Source organism: Macrobrachium rosenbergii, chromosome 48 (genome assembly GCF_040412425.1).
Source record: "Macrobrachium rosenbergii isolate ZJJX-2024 chromosome 48, ASM4041242v1, whole genome shotgun sequence".
Taxonomy (NCBI): Eukaryota; Metazoa; Arthropoda; class Malacostraca; order Decapoda; family Palaemonidae; genus Macrobrachium; species Macrobrachium rosenbergii.
In genome coordinates, this window is record NC_089788.1 from 11312064 (window position 1) to 11330501 (window position 18438).

An 18438-nucleotide genomic window follows, 5' to 3' on the forward strand; every position below is an offset into this window, starting at 1 on the left:
TCTTGGTGAATGTCAGTCTGACTTTCCAGTAATATCTTCTTATGTTTCCCCAAAAGGATTCCAAGAGGAGGATCATCCCTGACTTGTCAGTCCTAAACTGATTGACTTATGGGCTGAGACTCAAGGTAATGGCTATTGACACAGTGCACCAGGACCTCACATGGTTGGTAGTAATGTTTTATCCTCTGAATGGATACCTACTGGCATGGCCTGGCTGTTGCAACCATTCACTTTTGCCAATGCTTTTACCAGAGAGGATGCAGTACTGATTCAGGGTGTTCCCCAGTCTTAGTCCCTCTGTTTCACAATTAGTTCCCTTGTCAAGCACAATTCCAGATAACTCCAAATCATTCAAATCAAATTTCCTCAGTTGATTAAATTTGATGACATGAAAACCTCTTATGCATCTATGGGGTGTGTTTCTGTATCTTTGATACATGATGGTTTCCAAGAAGCCTCTTTATTTGCCACTAACTCTGAACTCCCTTGCAATTTGCAGTCTTTAATATGTTTAGGTAGTTCATAAACCCAATCTTTGATAACATTGAAATGTTTCATGCGAGCTGTTCTATTAGTCATTTACTTTCTCATGCAAATGTGAACCATATAACTTTTAATTCCTTCCGCTTATGAGGCATTGTCGAATCAACTATTTTCTTACCAGTAACTACTCAGTGATAGCTTAGATAAATTTAAATTTTATATCCAAAGTAGAGATACAGTACTTATCATTGTTAGCCTTTAGGAGGGTTGCCTCCTGTTATTTCAGTAAATTGTTGTAGAAAGAAGGAAGGATGTCAGGTCACATGATCCAGTGGTAATATCCAGAGGGCAGATCAGTTTCTTCTCTGCTCTAGGGTGCATTGGGTCTCTGTAAGGCACCATAGCTGGCAAATCACAACGTTGTTCAAAGTCTTTGGTATTTGCTAAGAGTATTATTAATATTTAGTGACAGACTTCGTAAGAAAAACCATTTGTTTGATCAAACCACCATTAATGATAAAAATCGACAATCATTATACAGTTGATAATAAAAAAAAAAGACCCTTGTTCATATGTGGAACAAATCTGGGTCTTAACTTCTGGATACAGTAATTCTCTTAGAGCCAGCTGGAAAATGGTAAAAATAACAAACAAGGAATTGGTGGCAATGAGGTAGGCTGATACTCCTAGGTGGCAACCATCAAGTTCCTTTGCACATGCATCGAAGGAATGACGCCTCAGTTTCTCCTTTACTGCTCTCGTAGGAAGACATGCTTTCGCTCGTCTCTCTGAAGCCAAGGCTTTTGGCTTACTTTGTTTGTGCTTGTGTTTGCTTGCGCTTTCAGATGATTCTGTGTTCTCGTGTGCTGTGTGCTTTTGTGTTGATCATGCATCCTCAAGAATCATCCCAGCCTCCAGTTTCTGCCAGCCCTTCCAAGCATCAGAGGAAGTGTCCTGGCATTAATGGCTACCCTTGCTCCCATTTTTGGCATTGGCTGAGACTGATCCCCATTCTACGTGTAGCTGATGTAGAGCTAATGTTTGTAATGTCACTAATCTATGCCTGAGTGTTGTTCTCGGCCTCCTGAGCAGCGGAGGGTTTTTGCCAAGAAGAGGCAGCATAAGAGGAAGCTGGAGGCTCCATCTTGGAAGGGGTTCCCTCCTTCGATGGGTGCATCACATGCTGCTTCTTGTTCTGCCTCCTCTTTGCCATATCCTCCAGTTTCTATGTCTTCTTTGGAAGATTTTACTTATTCCCACTCTTCTATAGCTTTGCCTATGAAAGTTTTGGGAAAGGGGTCAGGAGGCTTCCCTACTAATGCTGCCTCTACTCTTTTGGGGGGGTTACATCTTCCCTTTTACAAGCAGATGTACCTCCATCTTGTTCTACCCTTTCAGATTCCAATGTAGAGAAGATGGCTGATCTCTGGACTTCTCTAGGCCTATCAGGGTTACCAACCCTGGATGGCCTGTTGTCCCACTACAGGCAGTCCCCAGTTTACGATGGGCTTGGCTTACAACTCTCTTGAAATATGAGGCGTCTGGAGGTAAAGGGGTGACATTGCCAAAACCTGATTTTGAGTAAAATGCGTTCAAAGTTGAACTATCGATACCGGACATTTCTCTTGACTTACTGTATCCATGTTTATATGTATTTTACTCATCTTACCTAGCCATATACGAAAAAACGAAAAGACAATAATGTTGTGTTGGAAAAAAAAATCATAACAAATCAAAATTTGCATACCCCAGTATGAAAAATAGGTATGAAAAAAGAAAAACCCAAATTTTTTTTTACATTTTTAAAAACTTCTTTGTTCACCATAAATACACTATGAGCCATTTCACTGTAAACCAGAAAGCAAATTTTTTATGAGTTTTTATAGATTGGCAATTTTAACATACCACACATTTACAGTATTTTTCCCTCGGTTCCCAGTGTAAATGGTTTATAGATTATTGTCAAATAATTACTACAAACACTTACATCCTTATTTGTGCAGAGTAGGTGCCAGTGGAAACATTGGGGGGGGGGGGGGCGGTTTACTCATAATCGATGATGTCATCATCCGGGTTGTCCTCTTGCTCCCTGGTGGTGGCGACATCATCTTCCAACAAGGACTCTTGCCCCCGATAAATGTCATTGTAGAAATCCTTAAATGATGGGTGAACATAGTGACTTATATCGATCACATCTTTAAAATTCTCTTCAGTCAGCTTGATTGGCTTCTTATACAGTTGCTGAAGAGGTATACCAGGTAGGAAAAACTTTCGAGCACCATACTCTGCTTTCACTTTTGCAGCCTCACAAAGGTGGGCTCACAAGTCCCATAACCATTCTTGATTTTGAAGCCTGCCTTGTTGTCAGAGTTGACAACAAACATCTTGGCATCTTTGAAGCCAGACCCTTGCACCCTGGGTTTAGTTACATGCGCTTGTTGTGCACCAAAGTCAAAAAAGTTTTCTTGTGTCATCTGGACAATAGTGAACAGGTTGGTTTTCTTTGCATCAGCCATAATTGCATTCAGTGATCATCACTGTACACATCAGCTCTATATTGCCAAAGTCCCTATCACAAGGCAGGTATGAATGACCTGGTGTCATAAAAAAATGCTCCACTGATGTAAAACACCCACAGTGAATAAGCCGCATGTACAACAAAATCACATCAAGGTTTTTGTTCCGTCCACTGCAGTTGTCACTAATAATTGCTAACTTAGTGACAGTGTCCGGCACAAAATTATTAATGAAATAAAATAGGCAACTCGCCACCTCACATGAGCCACGCTTAGCTGCTGTCTCATTCCAGCAGAACATGTACCTTTTGTTGGCTTTAACATCTTGGATACCGAAATTATATGTCCATAATTTGCGTTTATAAAACTGCAGACCACTACTTAACTTGGGTGTGGGCAGTGCCTGTTGCAGGTCCATTGTAATAACCATCAACTCACTATTCTTATTTTTCTTGATTTTTCTTTATCATGTGACCTGCATTAGCATTTGCCTTGTGCACCATTAATTCACGATCAATGTCCTTGATTCTAGCAGCATCATTGTCTTTATCCAACTGTTTTTTTTTTTTCAGGTAAGTTTGTCACACAGATTACATGTATGTGACTTTGGGGGTTCAAAACCTATGTTAAATTCATTATTAAATACCTGTTCATAGTAATCCTTGGAGACAGCACCATTTTCACGGTTTTCCTATTTCATTAATTCCAGGTAACTTGTACAAAGAGCAAAGATTAACACCCGGGGAAAGATACTGGCGATGTGGGCTTTTAGCTCTCGAGTAATGACTACTGACTGTCTGCAAACTGTTTATGTGGTCTTGGACACTCTGCCTCCTGTTTTCGCTTATTTTATTAGGAGGAGTATGCTTACAACGCATGTCTGGTACCAGCACACCAGTTGGTGTAACTTTCTTCATGGCATTACGTACTCGTTTGTCTGTAATGTCATGAATGCTTAAGAAAGCTTTACGGCACACTTCAAAATCAACAAGCCCTACCTTCACTGTATACAAAAAATTACGTGTCTGCCGACTGGGTCTGTCCTTCACACGACTTCGTTTCACTTCCACCTCAGTAATACGACCAATAATGTATGCACTCTGTACATAATGGTCCTTTAAACCCCAGTAACTCTTAAAGATTTCCTTCACAGTTTCCTCACCAACACGAGTATAGCACTTATCTTGACATTGGCAGAGTGGCCCAACTTTGCCTTCTATGACTTACATACGCCTGTCCACAGTTCCTTTTCAGCTTGGCATCTGCCTGTTTCCACTTTGTATCACTTTATCTCTTCCATGTAATCTTAGGGACTTCGTGCTCCACTTCACTATCACTAGATGACATTTTCATGATGTAAAACCACCAAAATAATGGTAAAAATAGAAGAGAAATCACTTTGTTGTTCCACGCAGGTGTCGGTCATTTAATACTACCGTGCTGGTGCGCTACGCGGGCTGTGGTTGGTTGAGTGCGAAACTGTAAACACAGCTGGATGAAAGGGAGCTGCTCATTGGCTCGCGCCTCATGGCCATGTTCGCCCTTTACTTCCCAGAGGGAGAACATGAAACCAAGAAATACACGTGAAAACCTGTTGACTGCCACCGCTCTGTTCAATGGTTTTAAGGGTCGATATTGCTTGGCCAGTACTGAATGTGGAAATCATAGAAAATGGATCTCTCTATAATTTGCTAGGACTAACTCAAAATTGTTGATTTGGTGATTTCACCCCTTTACTTCCGGACGCCTCATATATTCATCAAAAATTATTTCCCGGGTTACAACACGTTCCAGGGTTAAGACAGCGACGATGCTGATCTGATGGAAGAAATATGGCTCCAAAACGGCAGAATGGTAAAAATTTAGAGGTTTTTTGTGAAAAACTCAATAAAAATGTGGGTTATGTTGTTTTCAAAACACCCAAAGGGTTAAAAGTAAGGTTTTCTTACAATTTTCAACAATTTTCGGCTTACGCTGCAGTGTCGGAATGGAACCCCTGCCATAAACCGGAGACTGCCTACTTGAATTCATGTGGGCCTGGGTCAGCTGCCTTGTCAGTCCCCATCCCAGCAGTTCTCCCCCTTCCCGTGCCCACTTCATCAGCTGTTTTGACTTCCCAACTGACCACTCCTCTCTCGTCCCAGCGTGTTGTCCTGCCTCCTCGTGTCCTGGCCTCCGCCCCTCCTCCTGGCTCTTTGGTTCGGGCAGTGGTTGATCGAATTCGCAAGAGTTATGGCCATATTGGGCAATTGAAACGTCGTAGGTTGCCATTTCCTTTGTATTCTTCTTCGTCTTCCCCTGCTTCTGTCAGGCGGTGGCAAGTTAGAGACTTTGTCTCTTCCCCTAGTAGGAAACGTCTCAGACCTGTCATATCTTCGCCTTCTTCGGACCATGGCTGTGCCTCTTCCTCTCCTGACGTCCATGTTTCTGACATCAAGGATTTACGCAAATTGAAGAAGTCTGTGGTTGTTCCTCCCTCTGCCAACATTCATAGGAAGGATGATTTTACTCCTGTTAAAAATACTCGTGCTGTTGTTCCTGTCCGTGAAGAGGGCTCTTTTGGTACATGACCGCGTCTCCTGTGTCCTCCTTCACTGCATCATCCCTCACGTCCACATTCTCCTAAGGAAGTCTGGAACTCACGTTCTGGGATTCGGCAATCCAGGAGCCCTGTCGTCTGGCCTAGATGTTCCTCACATTCTCCTAACAAGACCTGTACAGGCAGTCCCCGGTTATCGGCAGGGTTGCGTTCCCGACAGTGTGACGACAACCGAAAATCAGCGATAATAGCACTGATCCCCGGTTAGCGGCGCCGATAACCGGTGATCAGCGCCGCCAATAAGAGGCGATCAGCGCCGATAACCGCTTATCAGCGACGAAAATCTGGTTATCGTCGTCGCTAGACAAGCACCGTAAAACCGGATCACCAGTAACCAAGGCTGCCAATAACTGGGGACTGCCTGTAGTAGGCATTCCTGCTCCTGCCTTCGGGTGGTTGGGCACACACGTGTGGAAGATCACGCCCGTGTTCCTGAGCACGGCCGTGCCCGTACAGAAGCATAAGTCCATGTTGCAGAGCACAGCTGTGCTCCTACTCCGGTTCCTTTGCAACCTTCTGGTAAGGAGCACTCTGTCAGCCCCAGACATCCGCATGTCAGTTCTCGTTGTTCACATCCCTCCAGAGCAGATGATGTTCATCTTTCCAGGGTAGTGGCTAATATTTGTTCAGTTACTCCCTAACGTCCATGTGTCGATGCACGTCCGTGCGTCAATTCTCATCCGTCCACTTGAGTTTCTGCATGGTGTATCAGTCTCTTGTTCTACCAAGAGGAATGAGGCTCAAGATAGTTTCCCCTCAACATCCACAGATGCTAATTCTCTGAGGAAGGTTTTGGGTCCGGAAAGGACCTACATTCCAGTTTTAGCCAAGAATGTACTCCCGAGGACAGGAGGTGGAAGATCCAAGAAACCAGGAGTTTTTTGTTACTTATGGAGAGGTGGATGGGATAATCTGCGAACATAACAATCTTGTGCAAGAAGACATGACAGGTTCCTTAGATTTTCCCATGGGAATAGCTCTCCTTGGACCAAGGAAAGAATTGAAGACTTCTATTGGACTGCCCTGTTCAAATCATGTGGAATATATCCTTAATCATGCAAATTCTCTCATCTCTGGACAGGACAGTTCCTTGCGTTCTAGCAGAACGTTCAAGCTTCTTCGTACTCCTCTCCCTCAGCATAAACGGTTCTACACTACTCCTAATGTTGCACTTCTACCTTGACAGCTAGGTGTAGATGTGGCTCGATTGGCTCCCAGAGTCTCCTTATATTAGACCAGATTTGGGCAGAAGGTCCTTCCTTCACCTCTCAGGAAGCTGCCTCTTTGGAGAAGGCTGCCTCTTCTGCCTTCCAAGCAGTTTCTTGGTTAGGCTTGTGGTCAACAGCGGTGGCCAAGATTTTGTCCTTTGCTTTTGATGTTTCCAAAGATAATGATTCATACCTTAGGCTTTTGCAGTTGGGCAGTAAAGCCATTTCGTATTTGGCTTATTTTACCCCGAATATTTAGGTGAATATTTTGCTCAAGAGAAGGGACGCCGCACTTGCCAAGGTCTCTAGATTCATTAGTTCAGATTCTGTGTTAGCCTGGAGAAAGAGTGACATCCTCAACACTTCATCTTTTTTCCCTAAAGATCAGTTGGACTTAGCTATAGATAGGCAGCAAGTTGATGATAACAATCGGCTGGTTCATCAAGCCGTTTGTAAGTTATCTAATCCTCCTCATCCTGGTACCTCGAAGCCCAGATCCTCAGCTCCCTCCAGCAGGTCCAGGCAGGCTCCTGCTGCAGCTACCAGCAAGAGTTCCCAGCAGTGTCCTTTTCAGTCCCGTCCCTCTAAGCCAGCAAGAGGCTCAAGAGGTGAGGCAAGAGGTTTTAAGCGATAGAGTAGGACCCCCTCCTCACAAGTTGTCACCAGTTGGGGGGTGCCTGGCGAGCCATTGGGCTATGTGGTGGGCCTTCGGGGCGGAAGAAAGGGTAGTAGATGTCCTTCGGGTAGGGTAGCTACTACCTTTAAACTTTCCTCCTCTTTCCGTTCAGCCTCTTCTTCACCCAACATACTCTCGGCTCATTGAAACACCAAGCTCTCCAAGGCAAAGTGGCGAAGATGATGGAGAAAGGAGCAGTGAAAATGGTATTTATAGTCAGGTCTTTTTCGTTCCCAAGGCAACGAGCAATTGGCAGCTAGTGACAGACCTGTCAACCCTGAACCTCTACATCAGGAAAACCCGATTCAGGATGGAGACTCCTCAAACATTGTTAGCAGCTGTCAGGGAGAACAACTTTATGCTTTCAATAGACCTGAAGGATGTGTGCTTCCAGATTCCGATTCATCCTTCCTCCAGGAAGTTTCTCCGCTTCAGCCTGGGGGAGTCAGTTTTCCAGTTCAAAGGCTTGTGCTTCAGCCTCTCAACAGCCTCTCAAGTTTTCATGAGAGTATTCATCCTAGTTTCATCATGGGCCCACTCCCAGGGAATTCGGCATCTCAGATACCTTGATGACTGGCTGGTCTTGGCTGGGTTTCGGGAAAAGTTAATCCAAGACAGGGACTGTCTTCTTCAGTTTTGTTGTGACTGGGCATCGTTGTCAATTTGGAGAAGTCACATCTCGTCTCCAGTCAGATTTTTTACCTGGGCATAGTCATATACACAGTCTTGGCAAAGGTTTTCCCGTCAGACCAGAGAATGGAAAAGTTCAAATCTGTAGCTCGGTCCTTCCTCTCAGAGCAGTCCCAGCCATCTCATCCGTGGCAAGTGATGTTGGGTCTGTTAACCTCCCTAGAGAAGAGTGTCCCTCACAGTCGTCTACATCTGCGGTCTCTGCAGTGGAGGCTGAAGGAGTTTTGGTCCCCTGCACGGGATCTTCCTCATTTTCTAGTCCGCTGTAGCAGGAAGTAAGAGAGGACCTGTCGTGGTGGTTGGACGACAGGAACTTGGCCATAGGGGTGCCTCTTCATTCTCCTCCTCCAGAGATCCTCCTGTTCTCAGACGCCTTGTGCGAGGGTTGGGGAGCACATTTTGGAAGGTGTTGTAACATCTGGAGTGTGGACTCCACAAGAGAGGCAGCTTCACATCAATGTTCTGGAGCTCAAGGCTGCCTTCCTAACTCTTCAGCAATTTCAGGAGAGGGTGATGGGGCACTGTGGTGCTCATGTCAGACAACACCACAGTGGTGGCTTTTGTAAACGAGCAAGGGGGAGCTGGTGTCACACCAACTACACTCCCTGATGGTGCTCCTTCATCAATGGGCGATAGATTATTCAGTGGATCTCTCTTCCAGGTACATATCCCAGGCAGGAGGAATGTAGTGGCAGACAGTCTGAGTCATTGAAGTCAGGTCATAGGGGCAGAGTGGTCTCTGCAACATGACATTGCAAACAAGCTCTTTCATCTGTGGGGAAGATCCTCAGTAGACCTGTTCACAGTGAGGTGCAACAGAAAACTAGAGGTCGTCTGTTCCGTGGATCCAGATCCATTTGCAGTGGCAGAGGATGCCTTGCAACATTTCTGGGACAATCTAGGGGTCTATGCCTTCCCTCCATTTTGCCTAATCCATCAAGTTCTGAACAGGGTAATGGCCACTCAGAACCTCAGAATGACCCTAGTTGCTCCCATGTGGCCCCAAGCGGAATGGTTCCCTGATCTCCTAACCCTGCTGTTAGAAGCTCTGAGAGAGATTCCTCCATGGCACAACCTTCTGTGTCAACCCACTTCCAGAGATTCAACCACTCAATAGAGTCCCTATCTCTTCGTGGCTGGAGACTATCCAGTATCTCCTCTAAGTGACAGGCTTTTCTCGCAGAGCAGCATCGGAGATGTCTCAGAAGATCTTCCTCAGCCATGTACCAAGGCAAGTGGGCCGTTTACTGTGGTTGGTGTCATCAGCGGGGTCTCTCTCTTATCGGAACTTCTGTTCAGCAGGTAGCAGACATCCTTGTTTTTCTCCGCAGAGAGAAACAACCTTCTGTCTTCCATCAGAGGATACAGAGCTGCCTTGAGTGCAGTTTTACGTATGAAGGATGTTGATCTTTCTTCTTATCTCAATGCTTCTCAAGAGCTTTGAGCAGTCTTGTCCTCCAAAAGAGCTTAGAACACCCAGTTGGGACATGGCTTTGGTACTGGGCAGCCTCACCCGTGCCCCATTTGAACTCTATGTCGTGTGTCAGATAGGAACCAGACTCTCAAGACTTTTCCTGCTGGCCCTGGCCTCTTCGAAGCAAGTTGGTGAACTCCGTGGCCTATCCTATGATGTCAAGCATACTCGGGGTTGGACGTCCGTAGCCTTCAAATTTGCCCTGGAATTCGTGGCCGAGACCCAAAACCCCTCTTGTCATGACAACAGATTTGATTCCTTCTCAATTCCATCTCTTAATGACTTTGATGATAACGATCTGGACGAATTGCTCCTTTGCCCTGTCAGAGCACTACACTGCTACCTGAAAAGGACTCGCCATCTCCGACCGGGCTGCCGAAGACTTTTCCTTAGCACTGGCCAGAACAAGAAAGAAGTGTCCAAAAATACGATCTCCTTTTGGCTACGTGAGACTATCAGACAAGCCTATGGTACAACTTCATGCTCCAATCCTAACACAGTGCATGCAAGAGCACATGATGTTAGGGGGCTAGGCCCTTCTTTAGCATTTAAAAACAACTTGTCTGTTCAAAGGATTTTGAAGGCTGCCACATGGCTTCGTCAGACCACATTCACTTCCTTCTATCTGCAGGACGTTACCCACAGGTCCTTGGATACTTTTTCCTTGGGTCCAGCAGGTTGTTTAACTCATCCAGTGCCCCTAGCGGGACAGTTTGTAACTTACCTAAGTTGATGGTATGAAAGTGAGAATGAATGGGATGGCTGGTCTCTTTCAGTTTCCTTTCTTTTCTTCTCTACCCAATGGGCAAAGAAATCATTATATCATGTGCTGGATCGGGTCTGATACAGGTGGGACTGCGGTCTTTTTGTTTTGAGTTTTGCTTATTCCTACATGAATATAAAACTTTGGCAAAAGCAGTCCCTCCTCTCTCTAACAAGGGGGCAGAGGATTGATAGCAGGCTATTGTGTGGTTATGAAGGTTTGTTATCTACAGATATAGTTCTTTAACTTCTTCCTACATTGTCTCATCACATTGTACAAAATCCCAGAAGTCTGACTGTTAAATAATCACTTATTTATTATATCAGAGGCTTTGTTCCTTTCCTTAGGCTTCTATGAGCCAAGAACAGTTACCAGGTGTGCTGAACCTCCAGTCGGTTCCAGACTTTCTTTTCTTCCTCAAAAGTGAGTCTATCCATAAGTTAAGACCCAGGTTTGTTCCGCATATGAACAAATGACAAATTTTTTAATCAATTTGTATTTTTTGTAGCTAACAAACCTGTGGTCTTAACTTATAGGGCCCACCTCTAGCGACCCCTCAATAAAGCTCCCTGGGATGAAAGAAACTGAAGCGTCATTCCTTCAATGCATACAGGAAGGAACTTGACGGTTGCCACCTACGACTATCAGCCTAACTCATTGCCACCAGTTCCATGTTTGTTATTTTTACCGGTTTCCAGCTGGCGCTAGAAGAATTACCATAAGTTGAGACTGCAGGTTTGTTAGCTATGAAAAATACAAATTTAAAAAATTTGTCATTTTAGAGAAATTTTTGTATATTTTCTGTCATATGCAATTATTAACACAAGTATTACCCAGTGTTGTAAATGGTTATAATATGTTGAATTATGTATGTAACAGAGAGAAAATAGAAAGAAAATTTCACTACAGTAATGGGTCTTCTTTTCCATGAACACCATTAATCATGCATGTCATCACAGTCCACAAAGTTCACATGAGCTCAGATCTCTTGTTTGTCAGAAAGAATAGAATTATCTCTCCACACACACACACACACACGCACGCATGCCCTCTGAACCCTCAGGCATGTATTAACTAACAATCACCAATTTTAATGTTCCTGCAGTGCTGTTTACAGCTTAGCCATCATTCTTCAGGTGTTTTTTTGAGGAGTGCTTTCTAGTTCATGGTGCAAATACAGTTTCCCTCTAATAACAATGTATTTCTGGTCTTTTTCACAGAAGTGCTTGTGTGAGTGATGTAAGAGGAAGAATTCTACATTTATTAGTACTGTATTTCAGAATTTTAATGTCATCTGATGTTAAACAGCACTGTAATTGGCAACTATCAGCCAGTAATTTCTTTCAGAATATCTGAGAGTGCAGCTTTTTTGCTTCATTCCATCATCTCATTTATTTATTGTAAGCAAGTCAATTTTTCAATGTGTGGTGTTACTTAATAACAAGTTAGCTTGCTAGTTCTTGTGAGTATGTTTTCATTTGCTCTAATTGCTTTCATTTTCCTTTTATGTTTTCTGTAATACAGTACAGCAAAGAATAAGCATGTTGTACTCTGTGTTCATTATTTTTCATATTAGTACTAGCTGTATATTTACCTCATTTTTACATTTTGTGTTTTTTCAGATACAGGGGTGCATAAGCATTCTGTTTTACTTAAGGTTTGTTAGGTAAATTTAGAAATTTATAGACATTTACCTAAAATTTGCATTTCTATATATTTTTGGGGTTCAGAAAAGAGTAACACTTTACTGTATTTACTAGATCTCTGATTAGCCTATTCATGAAGTAGAGTACAAAATTATGGTTCGTTAAATGATATGTAGTCATATAGCAAAAATTCATCCAAAAGTTTTGTGAAATAGGTGAGATACACATGCCTAATTCCTAACTCCCCATTTAAAATTATCGATATTTGTGTATTTACTCAAAGTATCAGTACAAAATCAGCAGGAAAACACACATACACAATCGCATGCAGTGCACAAAGTAGGCTTAATTTTTTTCTTATACCATTATGTATTATTGCATTTATCATTTTTGATGTCATGTTAAACCCTCTTCAAAATATTGTTTTTTGGTACATTAATTAGATAAGAAATTATTATGAAAATTAAAGCTGGATGTTTTGAGAGTCACTGGGCTTTGGGTCAGATTGACGGAGCTAAGAAAGTGTTAGCTAACTTTCCAGCAGTTGCAACCGTCAAAAGATATGTGAACATATTTTGCATTATATCTTATTTAATAAACCCCTCATTTGACAACCCTGCCCATTTACAACAGCAGTCAAAAATCAATTACCCAGTGTTTGTAGTTTTGCATGTACTTCTTGCAGTGGTAAGTGCCAGGATGAACAATTAATGCTTGTCCAAAAACATAGAAGGCTAGCATTGAAAAGTTTTACATCTGATTAATGATGTCCTTTAGTGTATGTCTCTCATAGTTGGCTTTGACAGCCAGCTGTTCAGTTCCCATCACCAGATACTCTGGTCTCTCAAGTGTTATACTGTAGCTACAAAGACGACTTGTTACACAGGTGACACTCCTATACATCCTCCAGGGAGGGTTTTTTGTCTTGTTAAAGATCAACTATGTCTTTATGGTATGAAGTATCGCTTTAAATATTTTTATTTGGTGTGGCCTTGTATCCTAGGGAGAAAGTCTACCATTTAAGTCAGGAGTGACTCATGCATGAATGACCCCTCCAAACTCTTTGGCTCATAAGGATGTTTCATACCTGTCTTCTTCCAGCGTCTCCTCCTGTTTGTCTTTAAGTGTCTGCACCTGCAAAAGTGACCACTCTGCAGCCCTGGATCAAAGACATTTATCCCTCAGGTCTTGGTGACATTTGCCCACTCTTGAAGGCATGACTCCAGTCATTTTATACAGGAGGAAATCCTCAGCCATATGCTGTGTGGATCCTTAAAGAGTGTGCTTCTCTAGAGTCATTTAAATCAGAGGTGGTACCCTCAGGCAAGAAGGGTGCTAGTGTGGAAACAGCAGATGTCAAAACCTGGTTTGGTGCGGCTTTGGCCACCATATACAATTTAAGTGTTAGGCTTCCATTTCTTATCCACACCTGCATTTGAGATAGTGACAGCAATCAGGAGTGCTGGTATAGTGGCTGCAGTAAGAGTGCTGACCTTGAGAACTCTTCTTTGCATAAGGATAAGGAGTGCAACAGCAGTTCCTCTTATACTCTGGACCTTAAGGAAATTGTTAGTATTCAAAAAATACTCTTAAAGACATAAAAATACAACCTGACAATAAAAGCTTAGGAAGAAAATCTCATCTCAGGCAGACAGATGATTTATGAGTTATGTTAACAACCAAGACATACAAGACCATATTGCATAGACACACTGATCACTTTGTAAAGGTTTTCTGCCTTTGGTGAAGGTTCACCTGGGAAACAGTTTATGACAGGACAAAATGCCAAAATTATGGGTTTGTTATCAATAACTATGTCTTTATAATGTAAATAAATTTTTTTCATGCAGACGCATTAATCATGTAGGCGATGGCTTTGTTATAAAAAAGTTTTTCATGCGAACCCATTATCATATTTGTGCCACCCTCCCAGCTCCACTAATCTCGCTGCTTCTGAAACACTTTCCATGAAGAGTTTGTCTTTAGTTAATAGCACACATTGAGGGTCTAGAGGGCACATGGATGGTGAGGCTACCTTCTCTCACAGATAAAAGACCAGTGATCCTGGGAACAACTTGGATCAAGGTATGGTCTTAAATGAATTTACAGGATTGTGTGAAAAACTTTTTATGATAAACAGTTTTCCAGACTCAGTTTTATGTTTACTGTATGGCTAACCTCTCTCTCTCTCTCTCTAGGCCTATGGAGAAAAGCAGGCAGCCATAGCTGAGACAGAAGGCGTTCCCTCAGTTTTGGACCTTTTGAAGACACCAGTACTTAGAAAACGATTTCTCATTCTCACTTTGATGTGGTGAGTGCGAATTACCTGTGACATTATTTGAGAGGGACATACCATTAGTAGGGCAGTCAAATTGGATGGGTTTTAGAATGTTTCTAAGTATTTTCCTGCTAACAAAAAATTAAACATAGGTAATGTTGCAACTTTTATACAATTAAGTATATTTTTTCATCATGATTTTTATTGTAAATTTGGGTACCACTTAGTCACATTTGTAGGCTCACATTGTTTTCCTGTAGCATTTGTTCTTAAGAAAAGGAATGGGTGACATAAGGCAGGAAACTGTGCATCTGGCTTAAAGTGTTGCTACAGTACTTTTTACAATGTGTTACACAAGTGGTGCCTCTTTATAAAATCATTAGTAAGACAGTCTTTTGACTGATGTCAGAATGTTGTCTAGACTAAGTTTTGTGGATAGCAGTCATTTTTGACAGGAAATCTAAACATTGTTTTGTAATATTTTATCAACTGCAGGAAAATGCATGTCTGAGAACTTCTTTGTTTTTTTAATATTTATCACTTCAAGATCTGTTAATTTCAATGAAATATGCAGTAGCATGGTTCTTTTTCTGTTTCCAGGATTGTGGTGACATTAGCTTATGATGGCCACTTGAGGAATGCACAGAACATTGGTTCTAATGCCTTTGTGAGCTTTACAATACTTAGTTTTGTAGAGTTTCCGGCTGATATCGTAGTCGTGTTTCTAATAGATTGGATGGGTCGCCGAAATACCACTGTTCTCGCTCTTGTTTTTTGTGGAATTGCTGGTCTATCAATTATGCTAGTCCATGAAGGTATGTTGAAGGTGGTTTTATTTTGTAATTTAGTGGCAAGTTATAAAGACTCTTTGAAAATAATCTAATGCCAGGGTCCAGTTGCAGGAAATTTCCTTTAAATTCAATGCTTAGCAGTACTATTGGGCTTTTGACTGCTGTGTATCTTTTGTATAATAGGAAACAGTTTTTATAATACTTTAGTGACATGTGTATTTTGATTATTCTTTGTACATAAATGTTAAGTGTATTACCAACAGAATAGTTGCTGGATTGTTTAATTTCCTATAGAAATATTCTGCTAGAATAGCTTGCTTTCAGTTTGTTCATAAGGCTGTTTGGTTTTTAAGTAGTTTTTGTTTCATTAACATAGGTGAAGATAAAGTATTATTAAAAAATTTGCTTGAAAGTAACTCTCACATGTTTGGCTATGGTAACTTCAACAGTACCCCTGTATCACAGATATGATCAGTTTCTAAGAAAAGTTACTAAGACATCATGAACATTTCTGTACACTTATAGTAATATTGATTTTGGAATTTTGAAATGGTCTAGGATGTGTGCTGTAACAAAGAAGAATCTGTTGAAGAGAAACTTGAGTGTGCCCAGGTAAAGATAATATTTTATTTGAAATGATTAAACACCTTGCATATCAAGCAGTGGATTAGGAAAATGTAGCTTAACCAGACCACCAAGCTAAATGTCTGTCTTTGATAAGACTGGATGGTAGCACTTTTAGCAAACTTGTATTAGCTTGCAATATTACAGTCAGCGGTGGCTGAAAAAGTTATTCTTATGGGTGATGTATGCCATAATTATTCCTGTAGATAAATAGGAGCTCTGCAGCAGGTGTTAGTATATGGAAATTGTATATACTGTAGATAGGCAAAAATTGGACCACTGTATTTGGATGGATTGATGTGGCAAGTACAGTTTTCTTCATGGAATTGAAGTGTGGATTTTTAATTTGTATAAAGTAGTTGAAGTTGTTTGAATGGATTGTTTGCAGGCTTTTTGATGCAGTGAGATTTGCAGTGGTAACAGTCTAAACAAATAAGGGAAAAATGATAGTGTAAGACAAGATAGTGCCTTGAGATGGTTTATTCCTGTGTACTGGGATGGTTTGTTCCTGTATAGAACAAAAGATAATGTGTTGGTGAAAAGAATGAATACAGTAATACAGTATTCTTTTACAATAATTTTTTATTTTATAGAAGCAACTCATCAAGAGTTTCGATAATTTCTTGCACTCTTTTATATAAGTCAGCTTTGGCACAGAATGGGTCTCGCATTTTCTACTTTGTATTTGTATTTTTTGTATTTTACTAGTAACTTGGCTCTGGAGTAAAATGTTAACATAGACTCATAATCTTTTTCAGAAAATACTAATATGATCCTGGGCCTTGCAATGATAGGCTGCTTTATGGTCACTATGGCCATTAATGTTGGCCAGCAGTATCAGGTAGAGGTTCTCCCAACTGTTGCCAGAACTCAAGGAATGGGTGCCATACAAACTGCAACATTTGGTGCTACTTTGGCATCACCATACATTGTGTATTTGGTAAGTAACAGTCTTGGTTTGGTTATGGGCTTCTGTGAATTGGTGAGATATATTCAACCCTGCATTTATAAGTAAATTGCTGCCTGATCTTTACATGATGTTTTCACTATGTATAGTCTTAATTTTTGTGATATACAGTGTATAATTTCTAGGATTTCAGTGGTCAGCTGATTTGATATTTATACAGATTCAGTCATTTTTTCATTACCTGTTGCCATCTTCCATACATTTCAGAGTAAATATGGGTATTATCTTCCATATGCGATCTTGGGAGTCTTGACATTGGTTGGGGGCACAGCGTGTATATTCCTTCCAGAAACAATCAATGAAAATATACCCAACACTCTTGAAGAAGGAGAAGCTGCCTTTTCCAACCAGGGATTCTGTTATAACCCCTGTAGGAGGTGAGAATTTATAATCTTCTGTTCGTTAACTTATTAACTCTTAGCAATAGACAGCCACTGCTTTTCCTCAATGAAATATTATAAAGAGTGATACAATATATATATATATATATATATATATATATATATATATATATATATATATATATATATATATATATATATATATATATATATATATATATATATATATATATATATATATATAATCTACTGGTCACTTTTACCAGACACACATGTAATTCTAATAGCCACAATGCCCTCTTAACTTCTCGAATTCTTTGCTTTTTGGATATGCTTGTCACTACAAAGCCGTAAGATCCAAGCGCAAGAAATTGAAGAGACTGTGATGGCCGGTCGCGGGAAATGAACCCGCATCACCATAATCACAAGGCTGTCACATTGCCGACCTGGCCACGAGGATAAAAGTCTATTACCTCTTGTACATACATATACCTGTCGTTTTCAGATATGTTTCTTAGAGCTGGAATAGACCCATCCTCACCATTGTAGCCAAGTGGGCAATCGTTCTTATTGCTTTTTAGGCTGAAATATATATGTAGAATCTACTGGTCACTTTTACCAGACACATATGTAATTCTAATAGTCTCAATGCCCTCATAACTTCTTGAATTCTTCGCACTTTTTTTTTTGGATATGCTTGTCACTACAAAACTGTAAGATCCAAGCGCAAGAAATTGAAGAGACTGTGATGGCCGGTCGCGGGAAACGAACCCGTGTCACCATAACAAAATATGCCTGAGGGGCTACTTCAAGGGGAAGTGATTAAATAAACTCTGGGGTTTAACTTAATTCATTATATTTACAAAAGAAATACATCAGAAGAATGGTAGCGTAATTCTGGAGTAATGAGGCAAAGCAAATACAAATGGGTTGCCTGCTTCAAAGTTGTTGAAACAAAGGAAGGTGGGCTGCTAAGCACACAGATGATAGGCAAGTCCACAGTGAAAACTCCTAATCTGTAATCAAGACACTTACGGTTAGTTAACCGGCTGTAGCACTGTAATGAAGGAATCGAGGAATCGCATAGAAGATGCCTAAACTGAACTCGATTCCCATGACTCGGACATCAAACAATTACGTTACTCTTCTTGTAGCTGCTTTGCAAAATAGACAGCTCAAAATATAAAGCAATACAGGTCCTACTGTAATTATATTGCATTATGAAAGGAAAGGAACACAGTTGGAGAATAACAGGGAACGTGGCTGACAAAAAGCCTTAAATAATGGTACTTTACCTTTTCTTTGGGAGCTGAAGTTGTTCTTATGAGGTCCAGCGAAGGAGCGAATTAATTCACATCAAAAGTTACTTTTTACTGCCAGCC

General features: G+C 41.3%; 1 protein-coding gene across 19 annotated transcripts in view; it reads left to right on the plus strand.

The window, feature by feature from the left end:
* Positions 1 to 18438, plus strand: part of LOC136831258 (organic cation transporter protein-like) — a 214002-nt gene that overhangs the window by 153155 nt on the left and 42409 nt on the right. For all 19 annotated transcript variants that reach the window (XR_010850816.1, XR_010850820.1, XR_010850815.1 and 16 more), the window contains exons 8-11: positions 14254 to 14366; positions 14934 to 15148; positions 16507 to 16688; positions 16923 to 17092. Coding sequence is in view for 9 of the 19 variants with exons in the window: in XM_067091342.1 (XP_066947443.1) it covers positions 14254 to 14366; positions 14934 to 15148; positions 16507 to 16688; positions 16923 to 17092 (680 nt within the window). In the remaining 10 variants the exon portion in view is untranslated. The remainder of the gene's footprint in view (positions 1 to 14253; positions 14367 to 14933; positions 15149 to 16506; positions 16689 to 16922; positions 17093 to 18438) is intronic.